Source organism: Brassica rapa, chromosome A02 (assembly GCF_000309985.2).
Source record: "Brassica rapa cultivar Chiifu-401-42 chromosome A02, CAAS_Brap_v3.01, whole genome shotgun sequence".
NCBI classification, from domain to species: Eukaryota; Viridiplantae; Streptophyta; class Magnoliopsida; order Brassicales; family Brassicaceae; genus Brassica; species Brassica rapa.
In genome coordinates, this window is record NC_024796.2 from 13,449,189 (window position 1) to 13,472,237 (window position 23,049).

Sequence of the window (23,049 nt, forward strand, 5' to 3'; positions counted from 1 at the left end):
TATATATATTAAATATTAAAAAATCAGTGACTATTATGTATATTGTTAAATTGATGCGAACACATAAATAAATTTTATTAATCCAAGCAGACAATTTTTATATTATATGGTCTATATTTAAATTTAAATGATATTTACATAGATATATAATATATTTAAAATATTGATATTTATTAAATAATTTTTTCTACTCATATTGTTTTGATGATTTGTATCTTCTTATAACAAAAACTTTGAATTACTGATAACATTTTTTTCATTGTGTGATGTTTAATAGTTTTTGTAATTTATAATTAAAAACAAAATCAATGAAAAATTTAAAATTTAACTATTAAATTGTCAATATTTGTTCAAAGCTTTTATCAAAAAAATTGTTCAAACAATGAAATTAATATAGATTATATATATATTTAATCTTAATATTTATTAAATGAGTCTTCATATTTATATGATTTTGTAATCATTTGTACCTTGTCATAAAAAAAATTAAACCATGGTTCACAAAATTTTTAATGTGAGACTTTTAACAGTTTTAGTGTTATTTAATGTTTTTTATGCTTCCATATATTTTTTAATATTTTTAGTTAATTTTCGTTTTATAGTTTATATAACATTAACTATTTTGGTTTTAAATATTTTATTTTGAAAACATTTGTGATTATACGGATAAATTCATTATTAGCATAAATTCATTTGGTTATTTTAATGTTCGGCATGTACAAATACAAATTAATTTATTTTAGGTTAGGAATATGATTGTTTAATGTTACATATATATATATATGAATATATAATATTTAACATAAGTATATGATTTATATTATTTATATTTTTAATGATGCTTTAACTTTAATCTTAATTATAGCATTGTAATAATCTGTACTTGGATCAATATTTCTAATAAGAATCAGAAAAATTAGCTATAATATTAGTCATTAAAATCATAACTAAATATAAGATAAATGTAATTATGATTATCGGTATCTATTTTAATATTAGTTGTAAATATCTGTTTATTAACTAAATGTCCTAAATATCATTATAACTGTATATATTAAAATATATATTTTTAAAAATATTAGTGTACATATCGGTAGAATAGGTTAATGTTTATTAATTATCTTAAATATCATGATAAATATATATATATATATAATTATATATATATATATGTATATAATTATAAATAGTAATATTAATTAAGCTAATGACTTATTCTAAAATCAATGAGAATATAACAAATAAGCAAATTCACTTATCAAATAATATTATATATCTGTTTTCAGAAGATATGTTTTCAGAAGATAAAATGACCCAAATGTATTTTGCTTAAATTAAATCAGATGTCTTTCCGTTTATCAACTAAACAATTTAAATATTTTTTATTAAAAATATTAATGATATATTTGAAGTCAATAATCCTAAGATTATTTCTCAAAAAAAATTATAAGGAACGCTACGAAAATCAAGTATCTAAAATTTTTTGAAAAGAAAATATAGAAAATAAGAATAATAAAACTAATAAAAATTTGTTAGCAGAAATAAAATTATACTTAAATTTAAACTGTTTACACACGCTGATTCGTCAATGCTTTATTGAATTTTTATTTTAAAATATTTTCAAACTTCCTATGGATTTTTTATTCTATTTATATACACATAAAGATACTAATTGCTGACATGAAATACACCGCTTAGTAAAGAATATATCCAATGCTTTGAAACTATTTTAAGTTTGTTACCCCAAAAAAAAATTATTTTAAGTTGAGATATCTTTAAGTGCTACTTTTGGTAAAAACATAATTGTTATGAACATGTTTTGGTGAGTGTAGCCGTCGAATAACAGACTCACAAATTTTTTTCTAAAATAAGCATATTTGTTAGTGGCAAATCTCTCCAATATTTCTATTTCAGATCTATAGATTTATGAATAAATATACAGCAAAAGGCTATAAAAAAATATCCAGTTTCAAACATAACTGTTAAACCTGTACATTTTAGAATATCAATCATGGACCAAAGCGACTCTAACTCAAGTAGTAGTCAATAGAAAACCTTTTAGCAAAAAAAAAAAAACTCAAGTAGTCATTTTTATACTAGATGTTGTTAGAAAGTGTATTTATGCGCTACCAATTAATCAATATCAATAGTTTTTTTAGTAATCAATAGTTACAAGTTACACCTTACAATTTGAAAGTTGCATAAAACTATGAAATTAACCGAACAAAAACGAAAACAATAAGATTGAAGTGTTAAAAAAAGTGCTTTTACAACAATTTTTTTTTTTTTGAAGATAGTTCGTACTTTGTACTTGTACAAACAATGGCCATTAGCCACCCGCGGCCGCATGAAGGGTCAAAACTTTTATATGTATATAAGTAAATACACATTAATTATTTACACATAATACACGGAAGTGGGAGATTTATGATTTATTTTTAAACATTATAAATAAACCCTACCACATGTGTAGCTAGAAAAAGGTAGGGAAATGTATTTTAAACAAAGACCCTTTAAACAATGCAATTGTTTGTGTTAAAAAAAAAACAATGCAGTTGTTCATTTTATTTTTTGAAAATAATGCAGTTGTTTATTTGACAAACAATCAAAGTAATTATTGATTTTATATGTGATTCAAATACTATTATAAACACACAGAAAATTATACAAAATACTCTAACCAGGAAAACTTAAGATTTACTGAAGATGCTTTTTGTTTACGAAGAAAATTAAATTGAAGTATTTTAGGCATAAGAAACGGATGATAAATATTGACAATGTAATACGGCGCACCACACCAAAACACTTATTTTGTGTACATGCCCCCCATGTGCACGAATGTCTCATCTCCAATTATTTATTTATAATTTATAAAGTAACATGCAGATAAAAATTATTATCAAACATTGTATTTAGGAAAAATGCGTAAGTTAAATTATAATTGCCTACACTTTATTGATCAACACTGTATTATTCATATACACAACATTTTTTCCGTTGAAATTTGAAATTTATTGATCAACAAAAAGCACATTTACAAATACGGAATGTGTAAAAGAGGAACCAGAGACAATTCAATTTCATGTCATGTAAACGGTTGAATCATTGTTACTGTCGGTCTAAAAAGAAGTACTCACTTTTCAGTTTGTTCTTAAAATTCAAGATGATGTGAAGTGTATATGAATAATATGATGTTGCCCAAAAAAAAAAGAATAATATGATATATTACAGACATTATCTTCTCTATGAACTATTGTTAGCTACATTAACATTTTGTGCAACGTCCCTACTTCTAAGCCGCATTGCAAAAAAAAAATTTCGAAAAACCCTGCATTGCAATTAAAATAACGAATTACCTTAAATAAATTGTTGAGCTGGAAAAGAAACACAAAATCGTTAATCAATAATCCACTGTCCACACCTCGAGTTCATACTCCTACATATCACATTTTCCGCATATGGCATGATGATAACCCTCGTGATATGTTCACTTATCATATTAATTTAGTCGAATATTCATGAATTTACGTAACAAATTATACCGAAACAATAAAATTGGAAGAAATGATTGAAGCCTTGGACTAAACCAAAATACTGAATATACTATATATAAGAAAAATAACAAAGAAAATATTAACAAAATTCATATAAATAAAAGTGGGTCCAAGTGCATGTTATGGAAAATGCGTCCCCCCCATGCGACGTTACGTTCGCACCACCACTTGTTTGGTTTTAAGGATCTCGTCAATTAATTTCCTCTTCCTCAGCTAATCTTCATTAATGATTCTGCAGGTTTTATATTATTGGTTAAATTGAACACAATTATATAGTATATTTTGTCTCTATAGATATAATTAGAGTCGATCATATACTATGAATCGGCACTGGATTGTCTCTTTCTGCCCTCCATGCACACCAAATTGCATTAATATGCACGCATGATATGAGAAAATAAATATATTATCTGGGATCAAACCATTCGTCAATTTGCTTAATTTGTTTTTACTATATATGCGTAATGTCATTTGTTGAAGCTGCAAACAATATCCATCCACATTAGACCAAAAAAAACAATATCCATATAAATCTGTAATCATCTCCAAAACGTCATTATGAGAAAATTCGATGTACGCGTAGTGTAATGTGATTCTAGTTTTGATAGTTAAAACTTTTGTAAATTAATTTTATAATAGTTAGTTAACAACAAAAGAACGTTATGGTGATAAATAATTAACCAAAATGTAGTTAGCTGATAAGTCTGAAACGTTTCCGAGGCGCTGAATCGTGATGATGTGGACCAACAACAACTTAGGTGTTATTAGCAGTGCCGTCCCGGATATTTAAGTGGCTTAAAGCATAAAAAAAAATGTGGCCCTCGTAAAATATAATTAAATATAATTAAATTTTAGAAATACAAAAACCATAATATATCAATACAATTTTATTTTTGAAAAACAGATCTTCTAGCTTTTCTTCCGGCAAATTCGTCCATAATCTTTTCGTAATCAAGTTTATCAACCATATCTTTTTCAATAGATATCATTGATAACCCATTCAACCTTTCTTGTGACATAGTAGATCGCAGATAATTTTTTATCAACTTCAACTTAGAAAAACTTCTTTCTGCAGAGGCAACAGATACCGGGACTGTCAACAATATTCGATAAGCAATCCATGAATTTGGATAAAAATCCTCCATTCCTTTCAAAGAGTTCAATACCTCAGCTGCTCTTTTAACTTCTTCTGGTAGTACCATTCTTAGAAGTTTAAACTCCGAACATAAATCTTCCCCATTTACATCAGAATGTTCACCATGCCTAAAAAAATCTCCAAGTCTAACACAAGATTCCATCAGCTCATCATCACTAGTTGATTTCAGCTTGTTTAAATCAAACAAAAATCCAAAAGTTTTATCATAACTTTGGAATTGTTCAAATCTTGTTTCAATAGAAACAATAGCTTGATCCATGATGTTTATGAAGTAGTCCACCCTAAATCCCTCCTCCCCAGGTAACACCATACTTTCTTCTTCATTGTTGATATCTTCATCAAAATGTCTTTTCCTTTTTCTAGTACGGTTTGGCTTTACAGAAAATGCAGGCTCAATCTCCATCTCATTTGCAATTCGTGTAGCTTCAGCTTTTGCTTGCTCAAAACCTGTTTCTCGATATTGTTTCAGAAATAACACAAGTCCATTTAGTTGAGAAATAGCAACATCAATATCCATATCCTCTGACTGTAGGATCTTGCTTACTATGTTAAAAGCAGATAGAAGTTCATGCCAAATGATCATTCCAAATAAAAATTCAAACCCTCCAATTCCATGTGATTCACTCTCAGCAAGAGACTCAGCTTGACTTTTATGCATTGGATTATTACTACTTTCAGCCAAGTAAAATAAAGCCTCTCGTATTTGTAGTGTCTGAAATCTTATAGGCTTTACACTATCTATCCGACTCTCCCAGCGAGTTTGTGATAATGGTTTGAGTGTTAGGCCATTCACCTTCTCTCTGAATATCTCCCAGTTTCTAGTTGAAGATGAAAACAGACAGTAGATTTGTTGAACAATCCCAAAGAATGACACTGCGTTTTTAGATGAAGAAGCCATATCACAAAGCGCGAGATTAAGGCTATGACATCCACATGGAGTATAACATGCTCTTGGATTAACTTCAAGTAATCTGCTTTGCACACCTTTGTATTTTCCTTTCATGTTTGCTCCATTGTCATAACCTTGTCCTCTCACATCATTAATATTCAACTTGAAATCAAACAATACCTTTCGTAGAGCGTCGAATAGTCCTTTTCCTGATGTATCATTTACTTCTAAGAATGTGAGGAAAAATTCTTCAACTTTGGGAGAAGACGTCGAAGTATCCACGCATCGGACAATAAGAGCCATTTGTTCTTTACGACTAATATCAGGAGTACAATCTAGAATTACCGAAAAATACTTCGCATTCTGAATCTTCTCGATGATCATTAACTTGATTTCAGATGCAAGTAACTCTATTAACTCATTCTGAATTTTGTGACTGAGATAATGATATTGAGTTTCACCTTTTTCAAATCGCCGGAGATGTTTTTTCATTACTGGATCAAATTTTGCAATCGCCTTAATCATACCCAGAAAATTTCCGTTGTTCTCATCATCAATCTTCGCATTGTCTCCACGAAAAGAAATGTTATATTTAGCAAAAGCTTCAACCAATGAAAGCAGCCTCAACAGTACATCTCTCCAATGTCTTTTCTCCCTATTTATTTCTTCTTGCACATGTCGATCAATAGTTTCATTCCTTTGAAGTCTCACTTCCAGCTCTGTCCATTTAGTCATGCATAAAATATGAGTATGACTAGTTTCATGACTTTTCAAACGAGAAGAAATATTCCTCCAGTCACTAAACCCGGTACTTGCCAATATAGGAAGATCTTTTTCATGGCTGAATAGCTTACAACACCAGCAAAAAAGAAGATCTTTAGATTTTGAATAAACCAGCCATCTTCTATCATGATTTTCTCCATTGCTCATTTTTCTTGTATAAGATGAATGAGAAAAACATCTATTAAATTTGTCTCTCGGAAAGTGATAATTAATTGGTAATCTGACCGGAGGACCCTTTTCAACCAAGAAATCTCTATCTCCTTTCTCAATTCTTTTCCACGTTCCAGGATCAGTAGAATCCATGTTTCCATGCTTTTCATTAACGTTTCTGATATTTTTTTCTCTGGTCTCTTCCATATTCTTTTCTCTGGTCTCTTCCATGTACTCAACTGCATCAGCGTCTTCCTGATTCTCATTTGTAAGCATCTCTTCTTCATCACATGCATCTTTTTTGTTTATCTCATCCTCCGTAGGCACATCCGTTTTAGAAGGTCCTGATTTTGTGACGAACTTAAGCATAGAGTTAGCTTGAGATTTGATAAACTCATCTCTTTTCTTTTTTTCCTTCCTTTTAACTGATCCATGAACATGCTTTCTAGTGCTCACTGGAGGCATTTTTCTGCAAACAACATTATTACAAAACTATTGTAAGAAACTGAATTAAAATTAATTAAATTCAAATAATAGTACAAGACAAAAAAATATAAGTACGTATTAAAAATAAGGATGACTTAACTATACAACAACATAAAGAAAAATAAGGCACCAATAATAGTTCTTATTTTTAAAAGAAGAACATCATCTCTTCTGAAACATGTTCGTTCGTAAAGACCACCTCCACAACTATAATTTATTTTAAAATTCAATTCAACATCACTTTATAACTGATTTACTAATCAAATGGTGACAATATTTAAAATCTAAACCATACAAAGTGAACAACTAATGAAGAAGAAAATAATAATTAAAGAAACAGAGAACTTGAGAAATACCAAATTATCAAATCAAAGTTCAATCGTTACGGATAGATGTAAACAAGTCAGTGATCAAAGAAAAATTATCTGTGTGCAGGGGCGGATCTAGAAAATAAATTAACATGGGGCACAATATATAATACTATGTTATTTTTTAAAAAAAATGTTAAATATAATTAAAAAATAAATTATATAATAATTTTAAAATAAATAACATTAATCATTAATATTTACATCTTATTTAAGGAAATATTCAAATAAAAAAAAGATAAACATTTCATAATACTAAGTATTTAGTTGAAGTAATATTAAGATAAAAATATATATTACACATATAGTTTCATTATAAACACTTATTCAATATAGCTTTCATTTTAATCTAAGTATTATAATTAATAAATGCGAATTAATACAAATAAATAACAAAATAAAGTGTAATATTTTTTACTTCAGAAAAACTATATACTAAAAGAAAATCACTCATAAAAAAATTTAGCAACATAGTAAAAAAAGAATATATATTTATGAAAAGTGATTAAAATAAAACAAAATATATAAAAAAAAAAATTATTGTGTTAACATCAACTTTGTCTCTAGTTTCAGTCTTGAGATTTGTGTCAAACTAAAACACTACGTTATTTATCTTTATCCTAATCACACAAAAACAAATACTAAAAAAAAGAAGCCTAGGTTCGAACTCGTAAAGCGTGGGGCACTACTGTGAGTCTAATAACCAAAGGAGCTACTGACAACAATATGTTATATATGTGTACAAGAAATATATAATTGTAGTATGGGGCACGTGCCACACCCCACTCTACCGTGGGTCCGCCCCTGTCTGTGTGTATTTACGAAGAGGGTCAAAGTTATTTATAGTGATGGCTGGAAAGTTTCTTTATGTTTGAAAGTGTTAAATTTCCTTTTAATTTCATTTTGATAACTATAACATAAAAATGGAAACTAACAAAAGGTTAATTGCCTTTATTGTTTGATAACTTTTACATAAAAATATGGAAACAAATAAAAAGGACTATACACAGAATTAAAGATGTGGCCCAATTTTTTTTTCTTTTTAATGTGGCCTAAAGCTAATGCTTTAGCTGCCTTATATAAGGCACGGGCCTGGTTATTAGCGAATCGTGTGACATGTCAGTGTCAGGAGATGACCTAGTGTTTTCTGATCTAGTAAGTGTGGTTAAGCACTTACCACATTGGCGACGCATGAATTATGTTAAGGGGTGTCAAAATACCAATTAAAAAGAAATAAGAGGTGTCATGCTAGGCTTGAACTGTGGTTTGAGGGGTGTCAATATGAGGATTTTACCAAAACTACCAAGGAAATTTTGTTGGATTTACACACAATTAAAATTTTATACAGATTTAAGGGACACCCCAATCACCTTAGTAGATTCACCACTGATTTACCATCTCCAGCTCAAACCTAATTTTTTCCAAGTAATCAAGTAACCGGAGATGGAACACAATGGACTCATAAAAGTACAAGCCAAGCTATAAGCATCATCTATTCTATTAAATCCATCATAGGTAGCGCAAAAGAGCCAAGTATTCTCCCCAGAGCACACAACGTAAATTCCATCTTGACCTGCAGCACCTCCTGCAACTTGACTTCCATAGCAGAGAAAATAAACCATTAAGGAGGACTGGGGCTCCAGCTGAGACTCGCCATGCTTCCATTGAGAGGAGAAAGTATGTGAAGATGGGATAGCCAAAGCCTATTTCAATCTCTCCATAAGATCACTTAACATCTCTTACCGTATTGTTTTAAAAAGGATTTATGAAACAAATAAGATCCATCTAATTATTATTTATCATCAATCACCGATCAAATTAATCCACTAACAAAGAGGTAATCGATGAATCATAGATAACTCATATAAAAAATGAATTGGAGGAATGAAACGAATCTCTTATATATTAAAAGAGGAGTATTGGAGTTAATGCTTTCACACCATGTATGACACGTGTCCATTGTACAGAGACTCTCACAAATTAGTTGCCTTAATCCCTTATATATTAAAGAGGAGCATTGGAGTTAATGCTTTCACACCATGTATGACACATGTCCATTGTACAGAGACTCTCACAAATTAGTTGCCTTAATTGGTTTTGCTATTACATAATTTTTGGAAACGTTTCATTGATCTAGAAAATTAAAAAAACCACTCGTGGAATGAGTTATCACGTAAAGCTTAAGCTACGACATCACCGTACCATCGTAAAGATTATTTCCCATCATGAAGACTTTCCATAACATATACGGGTGTGCTCTGTCAGTGCACATCGCGAAGCACTAGATAGTAACACATGTAAGTTAGAAACATAGAATCGAGAAGATGAAGACGTAATTAACTTTTCTCTTATACGGGAGATATGAACATTCATATCGGCGAAGAACTCAGCATGAACACTTTCAAGAAGAGAACACTCTGAATCTTAGAAACGATACATCACCGAGCTCGCTAAGCATTTTTCATCCACACTGCATAATGGTTCTTGAACGTGTATATATTGTATGAACTATATAACCCACTCTTTTCTCTTAGAAGAGAGACATGACTATTCATCTCGACGAGAACACTTTGAAGCAGAGTACACTCTGTATCTTAGAACCGAGACATGACCAAGCTCGCTAAGGTGCGCAGCTCCACACTGGAGATTTTTTCGTTTTATTAGTATTCTATTCACATTTATATTTTTGTTTTGGCTTTCAATATCTTACTTAAGAACTATTATGATAAATTCTTTAATTATGCATCTTAATAATAAATGAGCTTTTAAGTTATAAAAAACTTATTTTATTGTTTAAATATGTTTTTACCGTTCTTGAAACTTTCTTCCGGTGTTATAAAGTCCTACTTTATCAATCATATATTGCAAATACAGACTTTATTTTGGATGTCAAACATTAAATCACCGAGTCAATTCACTCCGCGCAAGGCGCGGATTATCACCTAGTCATATGATTATAATGATGACATCGCAAATCATCATTTTGTTCTCTTGTTATTCGCAAACCACACGGTAGGGATACTATCGTCATTTTCTTTGTTATTGGGTTGGGCTTTTGTATGTTTTTCTACACCTGCAAATTATTCACATATTGTGTATTTTACGTGCAAATGACTAAAAAAACAATCAACTTTCAGATAGTTAAGAAGATTATCCGCCTTAATACCTGAATCAATGCTAACAAGAAACAGACCAATAATACTCAATCACGCGGATCGCCACGTAGGATTAATATTTCCCTCGATCAAATCTGGACCGTCGAAATCGCACGTCTTCCACTTCTCCTTAATTAATCTCACCACTATAAATTCTTAATCTTCAAACCTTTCTCTCTAAACGAAACATTCGATTCATTCTCGCGATCCTCTCTGATTCGAAGCTCAAGCCATGGCTCGTACGAAGCAGACTGCTAGGAAATCCACCGGAGGAAAAGCTCCCAGGAAGCAACTCGCCACCAAGGTTTGTTCTTCTTATATTCTCGATTACGAAGAAAAGGGGATCTAGGGTTTCGATTCTGATGATTGATCGTGGTGTTTCTAACGTAATTGCGATAACAGGCGGCGAGGAAATCAGCGCCGACCACGGGAGGAGTCAAGAAGCCTCACCGTTACCGTCCCGGAACCGTCGCTCTCCGGTAATTTCACAAATCTCTTTCCCAGAAAAGTTCCGTCTCAGTTAACTAACGGTGTTTGTTTTTTTGTTTCTAATTAATGAATCAGTGAGATTCGTAAGTACCAGAAGAGCACTGAGTTGTTGATCCGCAAGCTTCCGTTTCAGCGTCTTGTTCGTGAAATCGCCCAAGATTTCAAGGTAGTTTCTTTGAATCTTGTCACTGATTATTATGCTGAACAAGTAATGATCTTTGATATCTTAATCTGTTTCTTGTGCTGTAGACGGACCTGAGGTTCCAGAGCCACGCAGTGTTGGCGCTTCAGGAAGCTGCGGAGGCTTATTTGGTTGGTTTGTTTGAAGACACGAATCTTTGTGCTATTCACGCCAAGAGAGTCACCATCATGCCTAAAGATATTCAATTGGCTAGGCGTATTCGTGGAGAGCGTGCTTAGAAGAATCACATCTCTCATCTTGTGCCTTTTGATTTCTTTTTGTTTGTTTGTTTGTTTTAAGCGTAATGCTTTTGGTGTTATAAAGCTCTCTTTGAAGCTTAAGAACATAGATGGATTGAGTATTGATGTTATGACAAACTCTATTTGTTAACTCTTGTTTCTCTCTCTATGTTGAGTTTATTGTGTGACGCCACAATTCCAAAGTAGAACAAACTTTGAGTTTTGTTGTTATTGAGATTTTGTAGTAATGAAATTGCTCAACAAATCACTCGTCTTTTTGTGATTATGGTTAGTCTTTAGAATCACAAATATTACAATAACATATGTAGTTCAGGAAGCGTTCTACAAGCGCCTGTGTGAATTTGAAGTTCAAACTCATAAAGCATGCACAAGAGCTAACTGAATTGTTGATTGGAGTATTAGCACAAGGAAAGTAATATTGAACTTCTTATCAAAACGAAATTTGGCAGCCAGGAGAACATAGATTCATGATGAGAACTTTGATAAGCCATATAGCTTGATTAATATTTTGGACCTCGAGTAATCACTCATTGGGCTGTGTGGTTATTATGTTTAAGCCCATATTAGATAGTGTATCTGGTTTGTGAGAAAATGGTATCGATTACTCAACATATCAAAATGTTATCTTCAACATTTTTTTGCCAGTTAGCAAAAAAAAAACATTTTTTTCCCTTTAATGATTTTTCCTCATCTCAGTGGTCAAACAAGAGGAGTGACACAAGTGGAGACGTGCAAGACCGTTAATAATTTGATTGTTTCATGTAGCTACGTTACACATAAGTAGTTTTTTTCTTGGTCATTTTGGACTCTCTATTTCTGGTCTTTAACAATCTTTCTACACTTGTTCACGACTTTCTATTTATGGAATCTTTCAACTAAAACTCACGTTTCTTTATAAATATTCCCACAAAAAAACAACAATGGAGGAACAAGTTTAGCATCTATCTCTTGCCCACAACATCAAAATTCCATTTGCTCTAATGCAAATAACAGAATTTTGAGATTCGTTTCATTTAAAATCATGAAACTTTCACATACCAAGAAAGTATCAAACATGAAACATTACCAACTCAGAGACGAAAGAATCTCATTCATGTAAATTGTATCCAAACAACAATCTTATTACATACATTTCCGCGAAATAAATTTTGATCACTCAAATCAAAAAGTATTCAACAGATTTTTTTAAAATAAAAAATTACCATACACGTAGAACAAACTATATAACATTGATAAACACATTCACTGCAACCTCAGCCAAATACCTTCACTCGGTATATCTTGGTTCACAACAGAAGCCATGTAATAACCAGGTGGTGCAAGGTTCTTAGACTTTGGTGCCTTAACCCTAACCTCATAAGTCCACACTCCTATCCTCACTAACTCAACATGATCAAGAACCAAAAGTCTCTGACTCATCGAGAAGGAATGAGAAGTAAACGAAGGAAACACCATCGTCACCTTAACCGGACTTCGGACTCCTCCTATACCGAACACCATAAACCTCAGCCTCAAGATTCCACCGTAGTTAACCGTAGAGTGTGATAAAAGACTAATAATCCTCGGACGTATACTCCAATACTGAGATTCCAAATACGACGGAGAGAAAGCTTCTAGCCTAAGCTCCGTCGGGAAAAGCACGTCGGTGAAATTATAAAACTGATGTGGGTTGCTTCCTCCGACTAGAACTCTACCGTCACGGAGTAAACCGGCGGTTGAATGGTACATTCTTGGTATAGTACTAGGATTCTGAACTTGGAATCTCGAACCGACCGGTTTATCGGGATGATAAAGGTCAGGGTTCAAAACCGGTTCACGACCTAGCTCCCAACCAGCAGAGCCCGACGAGCCACCGTTAATTAACAGAACATGTCCGTTAGGTAAAAGGATCATATCTCCCATTACTCTCGACCTAGGCATCTTCTCGAGAACCCATTGAGGTTTATCATCATTGATCTTGATTCTTGCACACGTGTCAAGAGCTTTGACAAAAGTGTTTTTATATAAAGCGAGGAGGTACGATCCTTTCGGTGCACCGCCGCACACCAGAACTTCCATCTCGACAACCTCAGCTTCAAGGTTCTTGATGGGGAGAAGAACAGCTGAACCAGTGCTCGGATAGCTTCTCGGATCGCCTCCAGGGATCTTCGGATACGTTTTCACGACAGTGTTCTTATTATAGTCTAGCAAAATGGCTTTGTTGTTAGCGTATATGAATAAGTTTCCGTCGCTGTTGAGGAAAACGAAAGGGTAGAGATTGTTTTCTTGTCCAGCATCGTAGGTTTCGGACAAGAAGGGTAACTTGTAGAGACTTGGAGCTTTTGTCTTAGGGAAGAACTCGAAGTTGAACTGGTTTCGACCACCTATTATGATCTGACGACCATCTGGAAGAACATGGTTCGTAGCGTACCATCTTCTTACGTAAAGTGCGTTATCAACTTCTGTCCAATCACATGACTCGTCGTCGCAAGGATAGAACATTCTAGCTTTACGTTCTCCTTCTTTGTCTCCTCCCGTCTGGAGGAGAGCTCCCTCGGGAGTGACTCCTCCTGAGGAGCACCATGTGTTGGATTCGATGGTTAAAGGACGGATGCTGTTAAAAGCGACGTCGTATTCTATCGAATGCGCGGTGCAGTCGCGTTTTGAAACGACGTCGTTTGGGCTGTCGCGGCAGGCTCCGCTAGGGAGAGAGATCTTTGAAGGACCGAAGTTGGAACGGTCGTACATTATGACACGGTCGTTGATGAGGAGCTGTGAGTGCATTGCTGAGATTCCGACGTCGTTTAAGAGAAGCTTCCATGTTCCTCCGGCGCCGGATGCTACGTTGAAGGAGAGGATGAGGAGGAGGATAGAGAAGTAATTGAGATTGTTGACGTGGGAGAGGATTTGAGGTTTGGCTTCTGCTGCCATTTTTGTTTGGTTGTAATATTGAGTTTATGTCACGGGTGGTTCGGTTTTATATATTTTTTTTCCTAGCTTGTGTGGTACAATATTAAACGATCCATGAGATGTAGTTTGTAGAAGCATGGAAGAAAAAAGATCAATATTAATGTCATGACGTAAATAAAGCATACTAATTAGTAACTCCCGCCATTATTCAAAAATAATTATGCCAAATTTACTCCAAAAATAATTAATATGACACGCTTTCGTTTCCCATTTTGAAGATTAAAAACTTAACAATTTAAATTTTCGATGATATAAACCTGAAATTCTGCCATATTGTTGAATTTTTGTATGCCAATAATTTATATGTTTTTCAAAATTTTGAAATTAATCTTAGTTGACTAACATTAATAAAAACGTGTTAACTTAACGTGTGTCAAATCTTCATCTGTATAATAAAATGTGTTAGAAAAATCTGAGAACAACATTAAAATTAATATGAAATGATATGATTTGTATATAAAATAGAAAATAACCAATATCATTTATTTTTAAAAAATATGTAAATGTGAAATTAGAATAGTTGGGTTTGCACGAGACAGGGTTATCCCAAAGTTGTAAAATGGTTTCTTCTGTGACTTAAACTCCATTTAACATTAATCAACTATACATGAAGCCACATAAAATTCCACATCAAAACAACAATTCCAATACATAACTTACCACTTAGATGATCCTATTCACATCGCATAAACCTTAACATATATCTTATATTAGTTTAAATTGATTCCACACAGTGATCTCAAGGAAAACAAATACATTATCAATACCATCATGCTATCTAGGATACCATCTTAATTAAATTAAATTAAATTATAATTATCAAGACGTAGTACCAACCTGCTAGGTACCGTTGTTATATACTAATGTTTATTGTCGTCGATCGAAGGAACAACGTCTATTGTTGGTTATGTCTTATGAGTTATATATAACACTATATATACGTTGAATAGTTCTGCCAGTTTGTTTAGTCATTGGATCATCCAACTTGTCGGATACGGTACCCAACCGATCGACGTGTATTGGCCTATTAATTTATTAAACCTCCGCGGCACCCGCGTCTTAGAACAAAATACTACAAACATTTTAACCCTACACAAATCCGTTGTAGTCTAGCTGGTCAGGATACTCGGCTCTCACCCGAGAGACCCGGGTTCGAGTCCCGGCATCGGAGTTATCTTTTTTGGTTTCATTGGGCTTAAAGCCCAAACCAATATGTCGTTATTGAATTGTGTTAAGCCCAATTATTTTGATTTGATCCGAATATCCGATTCCTAACAAAAAAAAAAAAACAGTTAACACGCTCTTCTTCAGACCTTACCCGCCGCCGGCAAACAAACCGTCGATTTGAGTAGACTCTCTCTCTCGGCGTGCTCAGGTTTGATCGTTGAAGAATGGGAGTGCCGGCGTTTTACCGGTGGTTAGCGGAGAAGTATCCGTTGATTGTCTCGGACGTCGTCGAGGAAGAGGCTGTCGAAATCGAGGGAATCAAGATCCCGGTGGACACCAGCAAACCTAACCCTAACGATCTCGAATACGATAATCTCTACCTTGACATGAACGGTATCATCCATCCTTGCTTCCACCCTGAAGACAGGGTACGTTTTGATTCATTCCCCCTTTGTGCACTCTTTGACATTATAAAGTTTTCAACTTTCATTTATAAAGTGTGTGTGGTGTTAGTTGTTTTTGGTTTTGACTGTTTTTTTTAGATTAAAGATTGTGTTTGTGGTTGCAGCCATCTCCGACTACCTTTGAGGAGGTGTTTCAGTGTATGTTTGACTATATTGATAGACTGTTTGTGATGGTGCGGCCCAGGAAGCTGCTCTACATGGCTATTGGTAAGTGTGGGAAAGTTTTTTATTCTCTCTGTCTGCCAACATAGCTTTCTTTTAGGTTGAAGCTTAATCATCCTTGTGTTTCATTTGGGGTGTTAGATGGTGTTGCTCCAAGAGCTAAAATGAATCAACAGCGGTCTAGACGGTTTAGATCTGCTAAAGATGCATCTGATGCTGTATGTACCAACTTCTAGTCTTCTATTCCCCACCCCCTATACTGGCATGTGGTTTCTACTCTCAGCTAGTTAAACTTTGTTTTTGTTGACGTTGTTAATCTTACAGGCTGCTGAAGAAGAAAAGCTGCGAGAGGAGTTTGAGAGGGAGGGTAGAAAACTCCCTCCTAAAATTGACTCTCAAGTGTTTGATTCCAACGTTATTACACCTGGAACAGAGTTCATGGGTGTTCTCTCTATCGCCCTGCAATATTATGTGCACCTTAGACTTAATCATGATGTTGGTTGGAAAAACATCAAGGTATGACTATAGCTGTTTAGCATTTTCTATGTCTTGTTCACACGATTGGTTTTGAGACTAATTTTTTACCTGTTGTACTTGCAAAAGGTTATCCTTTCAGATGCCAACGTTCCAGGGGAAGGAGAGCATAAAATCATGTCTTACATTCGTCTTCAAAGAAACATTCCTGGTTTTGACCCGAATACTCGGCATTGCTTGTATGGACTGGTATGAAGTCTTCATCTTCTGATTCTGTGGTCTTATTGTCTGTTCATTTTCTCACTTTGCCCTGCTGCTTTCATTGACAGGACGCTGACCTGATTATGTTAGGCTTGGCAACTCACGAAGTTCATTTTTCAATCCTTCGAGAGGTTTTTCATACACTCCTCTTGTTTTGTGTACTCAATCCTGTGATTAAAGGACACTTCTATATTTTATTTTCTAAAAAATAAAGAAAGTGAGGAACCAAGCTGAAACATGAAAGCGTTATCCCATGATTTAGGTGGTATTCACTCCTGGACAGCAGGACAAATGCTTCTTGTGTGGTCAAATGGGACATATGGCTGCAGATTGCGAAGGAAAAGCAAAGAAGAGAGCAGGTGAATTTGATGAGAAGGGCGATGGTTTTGTCAAAAAGCCATATCAGGTTTGAATTTCAAGACCGAGTTCGTCAGTTACAGTCCTTATGTGTGATAATATTGTCAGTTCTCATGTTTTTGTTTCCTTTTTTTTTTGTCAGTTTCTTCATATATGGATTCTTAGAGAGTACCTGGAGTTTGAAATGAGGATTCCCAACCCACCGTTTGAGATTGATCTGGAGCGCATTGTTGATGATTTCATCTTCATATGTTTCTTTGTTGGCAACGATTTCTTGCCACATATGCCAACACTGGAGATTCGGGAGGTTTGTGCTGTATTGGCTTTGAGTTTATAATAAGTTGTCCTTCAAAGAACCTTTAAGTGATGCCCTAGTATGATATATCCTTGTTAGCATTAGAAAATATTACTTGATGAAACATGTTTCTTCATATCTCCAGGGTGCTATCAACTTGCTTATGGCTGTTTACAAGAAGGAATTTAGGTCACTGGACGGCTATCTAACTGATGGATGCAAGGTGCTTATTCTCACTTTGATATTAGACTTCGGCATGCCGGTTCGGTTTGGCCGAAAACTAGCTAAATTGACCCGAAAAGTTTGGTTCGGAATTTTGGTATAGTTTGGTGTTTTAAAAAATAATAATAAAACCGAACAGACCGAAAACCAATTTTTATTTTAACTTGCCTAACTGAACCAAACACTAACCGAACTGAACCGAAAAACTGAACATTTCGATTCATGTTCTTCCTTTTTTCCAATTCACCCTTAGCTGACATGGTTTTGACTTTATCTTCCGGTTTAATCTTCTCCAGCCAAATTTAAAGAGGGTGGAACAGTTTATTCAAGCTATAGGATCATTCGAAGATAAGATATTTCAGAAAAGAACCAGGTTACATCAGGTACATCGTCTTTCTAGAAAACATTACTTCTTTTTTGGTTGTGATGTATTAATTATTGATGATGTTTTTGTTTTACTCTGGTTTATATATCAGAGACAAGCAGAAAGAATAAAGGGAGATAAAGCTCGGAAAAGAAGAATGGATGATGCAGCTCCCACAGTCCAGCCAGAGTCTCTTGTTCCCGTTGAAAGATTTAGTGGTTCTCGACTTGCCTCGGCTCCTGTTCCTTCACCGTTTCAGCCTAGTGATGGAGTAGGGTCTGCTCCACATCAGAAAGCACGACGTCTATCTTCAGGGTCCAGTATTGGTGCTGCTATTGTCGACGTCGAGAACAGTCTTGAACCTGACGTATGCATTCCTGGCTCTGTAGATGATCTTATTGTCTGAACAATCATACTAAAATTTGTGCTTGCTTCAGGAAAATGAGAACAAGGAAGAACTAAAGACAAAGCTCAAGGAGTTAATCCGTGAGAAATCTGATGCTTTCAACTCGGATACTCATGAAGAGGATAAGGTTTGTTCTTTGTTCTTCAGTTACCCTTTTGTTTTGGTCTACCTTCATTGCCGAAAAAGCTTTTTCTTATTTTGCATAGGTGAAGCTAGGGGAACCTGGATGGAGAGAAAGATATTATGAAGAGAAGTTCTCAGTTACAACCATTGAAGAGATGGAAAGAATAAGAAAGGATGTTGTGAGTTTGAGAACGTTCGTTATATACTTCCCATCTGGAGAGGTTTTAAATTTTTAATATGTGAAACATTGGGTTTGTGCCAGGTTTTGAAGTACACAGAAGGCCTTTGTTGGGTCATGCATTACTACATGGAAGGTGTTTGCTCCTGGCAGTGGTTAGTTCCCTACACTTGGCCTGATATAGTGGTGATCTTATCTGTTTTGATACATCTGTACTTTTGATGTTACAGGTTTTATCCTTACCATTATGCACCGTTTGCTTCTGATCTCAAGGATCTGGGAGAGCTGGATATTAAGTTTGAATTAGGAACTCCATTCAAGCCTTTCAATCAACTTCTTGGGGTGTTCCCAGCTGCAAGGTTGGGAAAACAATGCTCTTTCTTTCTTTCTTTCTTCTACATTCTTGTTTCCTTTGTAATATGGTTTGTCTGAAACTGTTACTTCATTTGGCAGTTCGCATGCTCTTCCAGAGCGCTATAGGACCTTGATGACTGATCCCAACTCTCCCATCATTGATTTTTACCCAACTGGTACTGCTTTTTTTCCTCTAAATGATTCACTCAGTGTCAACTGTCGGAACAAGTTATATATATATGTATATCTCATTCTGTTATTTTGTCCAGATTTTGAAGTTGACATGAACGGGAAGCGTTATTCCTGGCAGGTAATCAATCTCTCTGTCTTTTGTCAATCCCTTCCTCATTTATTGACACACTGTCCCTAAATTTTGAGCCTATTTAATTCTGTTTTTAAAGGGTATTGCTAAGCTGCCTTTCATTGATGAAAGACGCCTTCTAGAGGCTGTTTCCGAAGTTGAATTCACATTGACGGTATGGTGCCAACACTTCATATCTTATGATGATCAGGATGCACGTTTAAGTTTCTTTTTTTGAATCTGTAGGATGAAGAGAAGCGTAGAAACAGCAGGATGTGCGACATGCTTTTCATAGCAACTTCTCATCGCCTGGCTGAACTCATCTTTTCTCTCGACAACCATTGTCGGCAACTGAGTGCCAGGGAGAGAATAGACCTCAAGGTTCAGATCAAACCTGAGCTCAGGTTCGTAAAATCAAATGGAAACATAACTCTTTTAAGATTCTTCCTATCTTGTTTCCTGATGTTGTTAAAACTACTTGCAGTGATGGTATGAACGGCTACTTGACGCCATGTTCAGGAGAGACTCACCCGCCTATATTCAGGTCCCCAATGGAGGGTATGGAGGACATCTTGGCCAACCAAGTCATGTGAGAGATCACAAACCTACTTTTTTCATAAATAATCATTGATTAAAAAAACATTCGAAACTGATTTGTTTTCTCTGCTTCTCTCAGATGTTGCATTTACAGACTTCCGGATGTACATAGTCACATAACCAGACCTCCTCCCGGTGTCATCTTCCCTAAGAAGGTACACAACACCACAATGTCTTGTCTACTTATGTCTATGGTAGCTTTAAGTTGGTTTGTTTTCTTTCAGATTGTGAACATAGGTGACTTGAAACCACCACCTCCTCTTTGGCACGAGGACAATGGAAGGAGACCTATGCATAATAATAATTATAACAATAATCATTATAATAATAACAATAATCATTATAATAATAATCAAGGAAGGTAATAATATAATCATTGAATCAAGTTTAAAACAATTTTGTCTAATTTGCAAAATTGTTAATTAATTTCTTTTCAATTCTTGAAGGCAAAACCCACCTGGAAGTTTATCTGGGCTGCATCTAGGAGACGCAGCACATCGTCTTGTCACCAACAGCTTACAGACGAGAACAGACCGGCATGGATATCAAGCAGCAGATGGACATCATCAGCAGCATCATCATGGTCACGGCTACAATCAACCGCCGTATGCTCCACAAGTTTCTTACCAGTATGGTGGCTATAATGCTCCTCCGCATGGCGTCCAAGACTATGCTCCGCCACAGTCAAGACAACCTCCGTATCAAAGCCGAGGTGGGTACCAACCTCGTGGAAGCAGTGGGAGATTCCCATCGGATCCTTACCCGGTTCAGTCACGTGGAGGAGGTCACCACCGTGACAACAGAGGTGGTAGAGGGTACTCTGGTGGCTACAACCAACATCAACAACAACAACAACATTGGGATGGTCAAGGTGGGGAGGAGCATTATAATAACCAACGAGGGTATGGTGGTGGTCAGCATCATCGTCAGCAAGGTGGTGACCGCAACCGTAGAGGAGGTGGGAGTCATCATCATCATGATCAAGGCCCTAGACATCATCGATATTAAAAGCACAATGTAGTTGTTTGTATCATTAGAGTTGAGCCTGCTCTTGGTTCTGTGGTTTTAGGATTAAGAGTACTTGGCTTGCTACGATTTTTATCATTATTATCTGGTGTACCTTAAGGTTTTGTAGTATAACCTTGTTTCTAAACAATTGTTTTAATCGATTTATCTTTGAAGAAACTAAAGAGTAGTTATTGGATTAATGATTTGATTTCAAAGTTACTTTTTTGTTTACCTTGCTGATAATTAGTAATCATGAAAATGATTTGATTACACAAAAGAGATTAGTTTTGGAAAACATGAGATTTGCAATTGAATAACACTAACAAAAATTGAAGTATGAATTACAAACATCCAACACTGCCAGATTTTAGATTCCATTTAAAAACAAAAATATCAAATTGAAAATACATCATTGAGTGGATAACTGAATCAACTTTTCTTCAATTTAAGCTTGGGATGATCTATATAATGTGTCATTCAACTTTATGTTGGAGTCTTCCTCAGGCTATTTTCCTTCGTTTATGATCATCCCTGAAGAAAAGAAAAGGAGGATTCCTAATAAAAGATGAGGATCAGAGTGTTAAGTAAAGAAGAGTGTACAAATCAAGACTAACCTATCCATATGCAAAGCTTCTTCAGACTGCTTTTCCAGCCACTTAACGCATCCTGTGTTAGCCGGAAGTAGAGATCCAGCTATATGCATCACCTCTTCATCAAAACTAATCACAAGTAGTCAAAAGGATGAGCCAACACTATAACATCCAAGCAGGCCACAGTTTCGTAGTAATAGGCGAAAGAAGCTAAAAGAGAGAGTTAGTCACCTTTCGACTTGAAGGCGTAACATGGTTCCAACCTTTAGTACGTGCCGTTTATGAGAGCTGCTCACAAAGCAATCTTCACCATTTCTCTGAATAGAAGGAAGGAATTATATCACTCAAACTGGATCATCTAATTTAAACTACAATTCAAGAGTCAATAACAATAATACCATTCTGTACTTGAATTCTTCACGGATATCAATATCAGTTACGACGGCCGCAGAAAAACCAAGAACAATGACATGGATCGTCTCTGGAGAAATCTTGACAATCTTCCCTTCTGCAAAAAAAAAAACAGACAGTAGAGATCATCATCCATCCATCAAGCTCAAAGAAGAAAGTCAATCAAAAGTGTGTGTAATGACATCTTCTTCTCTTTCTTACCAACAAGACTATTAGGCTTGGGGTTAAACAGAAGAAGACTTGCTTCTACTTTGACGCCAAAGTAAGGATTAAGCCCTGCAAGGATCTTAGCTCCTTTGCTTTTGACAGTTACATCAAAAGCTAATAAAACCCCATCAAATATTTCATCATACCTTCAAAAAAAAAAACAAAGATCAAAAACAAAATCACTACAACAAAGTTAAGCAGTACTAGTTATCAAGAAGACAACTTTTCTTCACACGATAAACAGAACCAAGCTATATCTTGACTTTAACTCATAAAGCATAAGACTTTAGGTTAACCCAGAAGTAAAAAATCGAAACTTTGAAGAAAAGATTAAAGGGAACGAACTGGAAGAGAAGAGAGCTGAGCTCGCGACATATGGCTTTAAGCTTGTTGCCACTCTTGGAAGGATGAATGTAAACCAACAACTCCGCGTTTGTGAGCTTTAGACCCTCCATGGAAGAAGATCTAGTTTCTGTTGATAGATGAGCAGAGAAAGAAACGATAAATTGAGGAAGAAGATGATGCCGTCGTCGTCGTCGTCTACAGAGATTAGGGTTTTAAAGCCCACCACAACAGGCCAAAGGGTTTAAACGCGAACCAAACCGACGGTCGGACCAAGTTAAACCATGAACCGAAAATGTATTCGAGTTGGATAAATAAAACCTGATTTATTTGTAATTTTTTTTTA

The 23,049-nt window shown here is 34.8% G+C and overlaps 5 protein-coding genes and 1 non-coding gene across 7 annotated transcripts; 3 read left to right on the forward strand and 3 right to left on the reverse strand.

Moving 5' to 3' along the window:
• Window positions 1–112: 112 nt before the first annotated feature.
• LOC117132094 (zinc finger MYM-type protein 1-like) lies at window positions 113–10,364 on the reverse strand. Its single transcript, XM_033285643.1, has one exon. It carries the CDS (start codon window positions 6,995–6,997, stop codon window positions 4,442–4,444), a length of 2,556 nt encoding a protein of 851 aa, XP_033141534.1. The 5' UTR covers window positions 6,998–10,364; the 3' UTR covers window positions 113–4,441.
• Window positions 10,365–10,613: 249 nt separating this feature from the next.
• LOC103852966 (histone H3.3) lies at window positions 10,614–11,681 on the forward strand. The gene is made up of 4 exons (XM_018656235.2): window positions 10,614–10,845; window positions 10,944–11,020; window positions 11,106–11,196; window positions 11,280–11,681. The coding sequence occupies exons 1-4, from the start codon at window positions 10,774–10,776 to the stop codon at window positions 11,448–11,450; spliced, it is 411 nt and encodes a 136-aa protein (XP_018511751.1). The 5' UTR covers window positions 10,614–10,773; the 3' UTR covers window positions 11,451–11,681.
• Window positions 11,493–15,791, reverse strand: LOC103852967 (aldehyde oxidase GLOX). Its single transcript, XM_009129868.3, has one exon. It carries the CDS (start codon window positions 14,379–14,381, stop codon window positions 12,714–12,716), a length of 1,668 nt encoding a protein of 555 aa, XP_009128116.2. The 5' UTR covers window positions 14,382–15,791; the 3' UTR covers window positions 11,493–12,713.
• On the forward strand, window positions 15,519–15,591 carry TRNAE-CUC. The gene has a single exon. It is a non-coding gene; the product is annotated as a tRNA-Glu (tRNA).
• A 20-nt stretch (window positions 15,792–15,811) lies between the features above and the next one.
• LOC103852968 (5'-3' exoribonuclease 3) lies at window positions 15,812–21,353 on the forward strand. 2 transcript variants are annotated; one of them, XM_009129869.3, is made up of 23 exons: window positions 15,812–16,015; window positions 16,156–16,258; window positions 16,355–16,431; window positions 16,538–16,729; window positions 16,817–16,936; window positions 17,017–17,079; window positions 17,211–17,354; window positions 17,448–17,612; window positions 17,746–17,823; window positions 18,119–18,205; window positions 18,299–18,553; window positions 18,624–18,719; window positions 18,799–18,894; window positions 18,978–19,048; window positions 19,124–19,252; window positions 19,347–19,423; window positions 19,517–19,557; window positions 19,649–19,723; window positions 19,795–19,952; window positions 20,033–20,137; window positions 20,225–20,300; window positions 20,370–20,506; window positions 20,592–21,353. In XM_009129869.3, exons 1-23 carry the CDS (start codon window positions 15,812–15,814, stop codon window positions 21,151–21,153), a joined length of 3,111 nt encoding a protein of 1,036 aa, XP_009128117.1. In that variant the 3' UTR covers window positions 21,154–21,353. The 2 variants fall into 2 exon arrangements, with proteins under 2 accessions (XP_009128117.1, XP_033141533.1); XM_033285642.1 differs by lacking the exon at window positions 20,370–20,506 and having other exon boundaries at window positions 20,592–21,318.
• An 81-nt stretch (window positions 21,354–21,434) lies between these two features.
• Window positions 21,435–23,025, reverse strand: LOC103852969. Its single transcript, XM_009129870.3, has 6 exons — window positions 22,707–23,025; window positions 22,356–22,507; window positions 22,142–22,251; window positions 21,975–22,060; window positions 21,768–21,872; window positions 21,435–21,684 (listed from the first exon to the last, which is right to left on the reverse strand). Exons 1-6 carry the CDS (start codon window positions 22,814–22,816, stop codon window positions 21,654–21,656), a joined length of 594 nt encoding a protein of 197 aa, XP_009128118.1. The 5' UTR covers window positions 22,817–23,025; the 3' UTR covers window positions 21,435–21,653.
• Window positions 23,026–23,049: the final 24 nt, after the last annotated feature.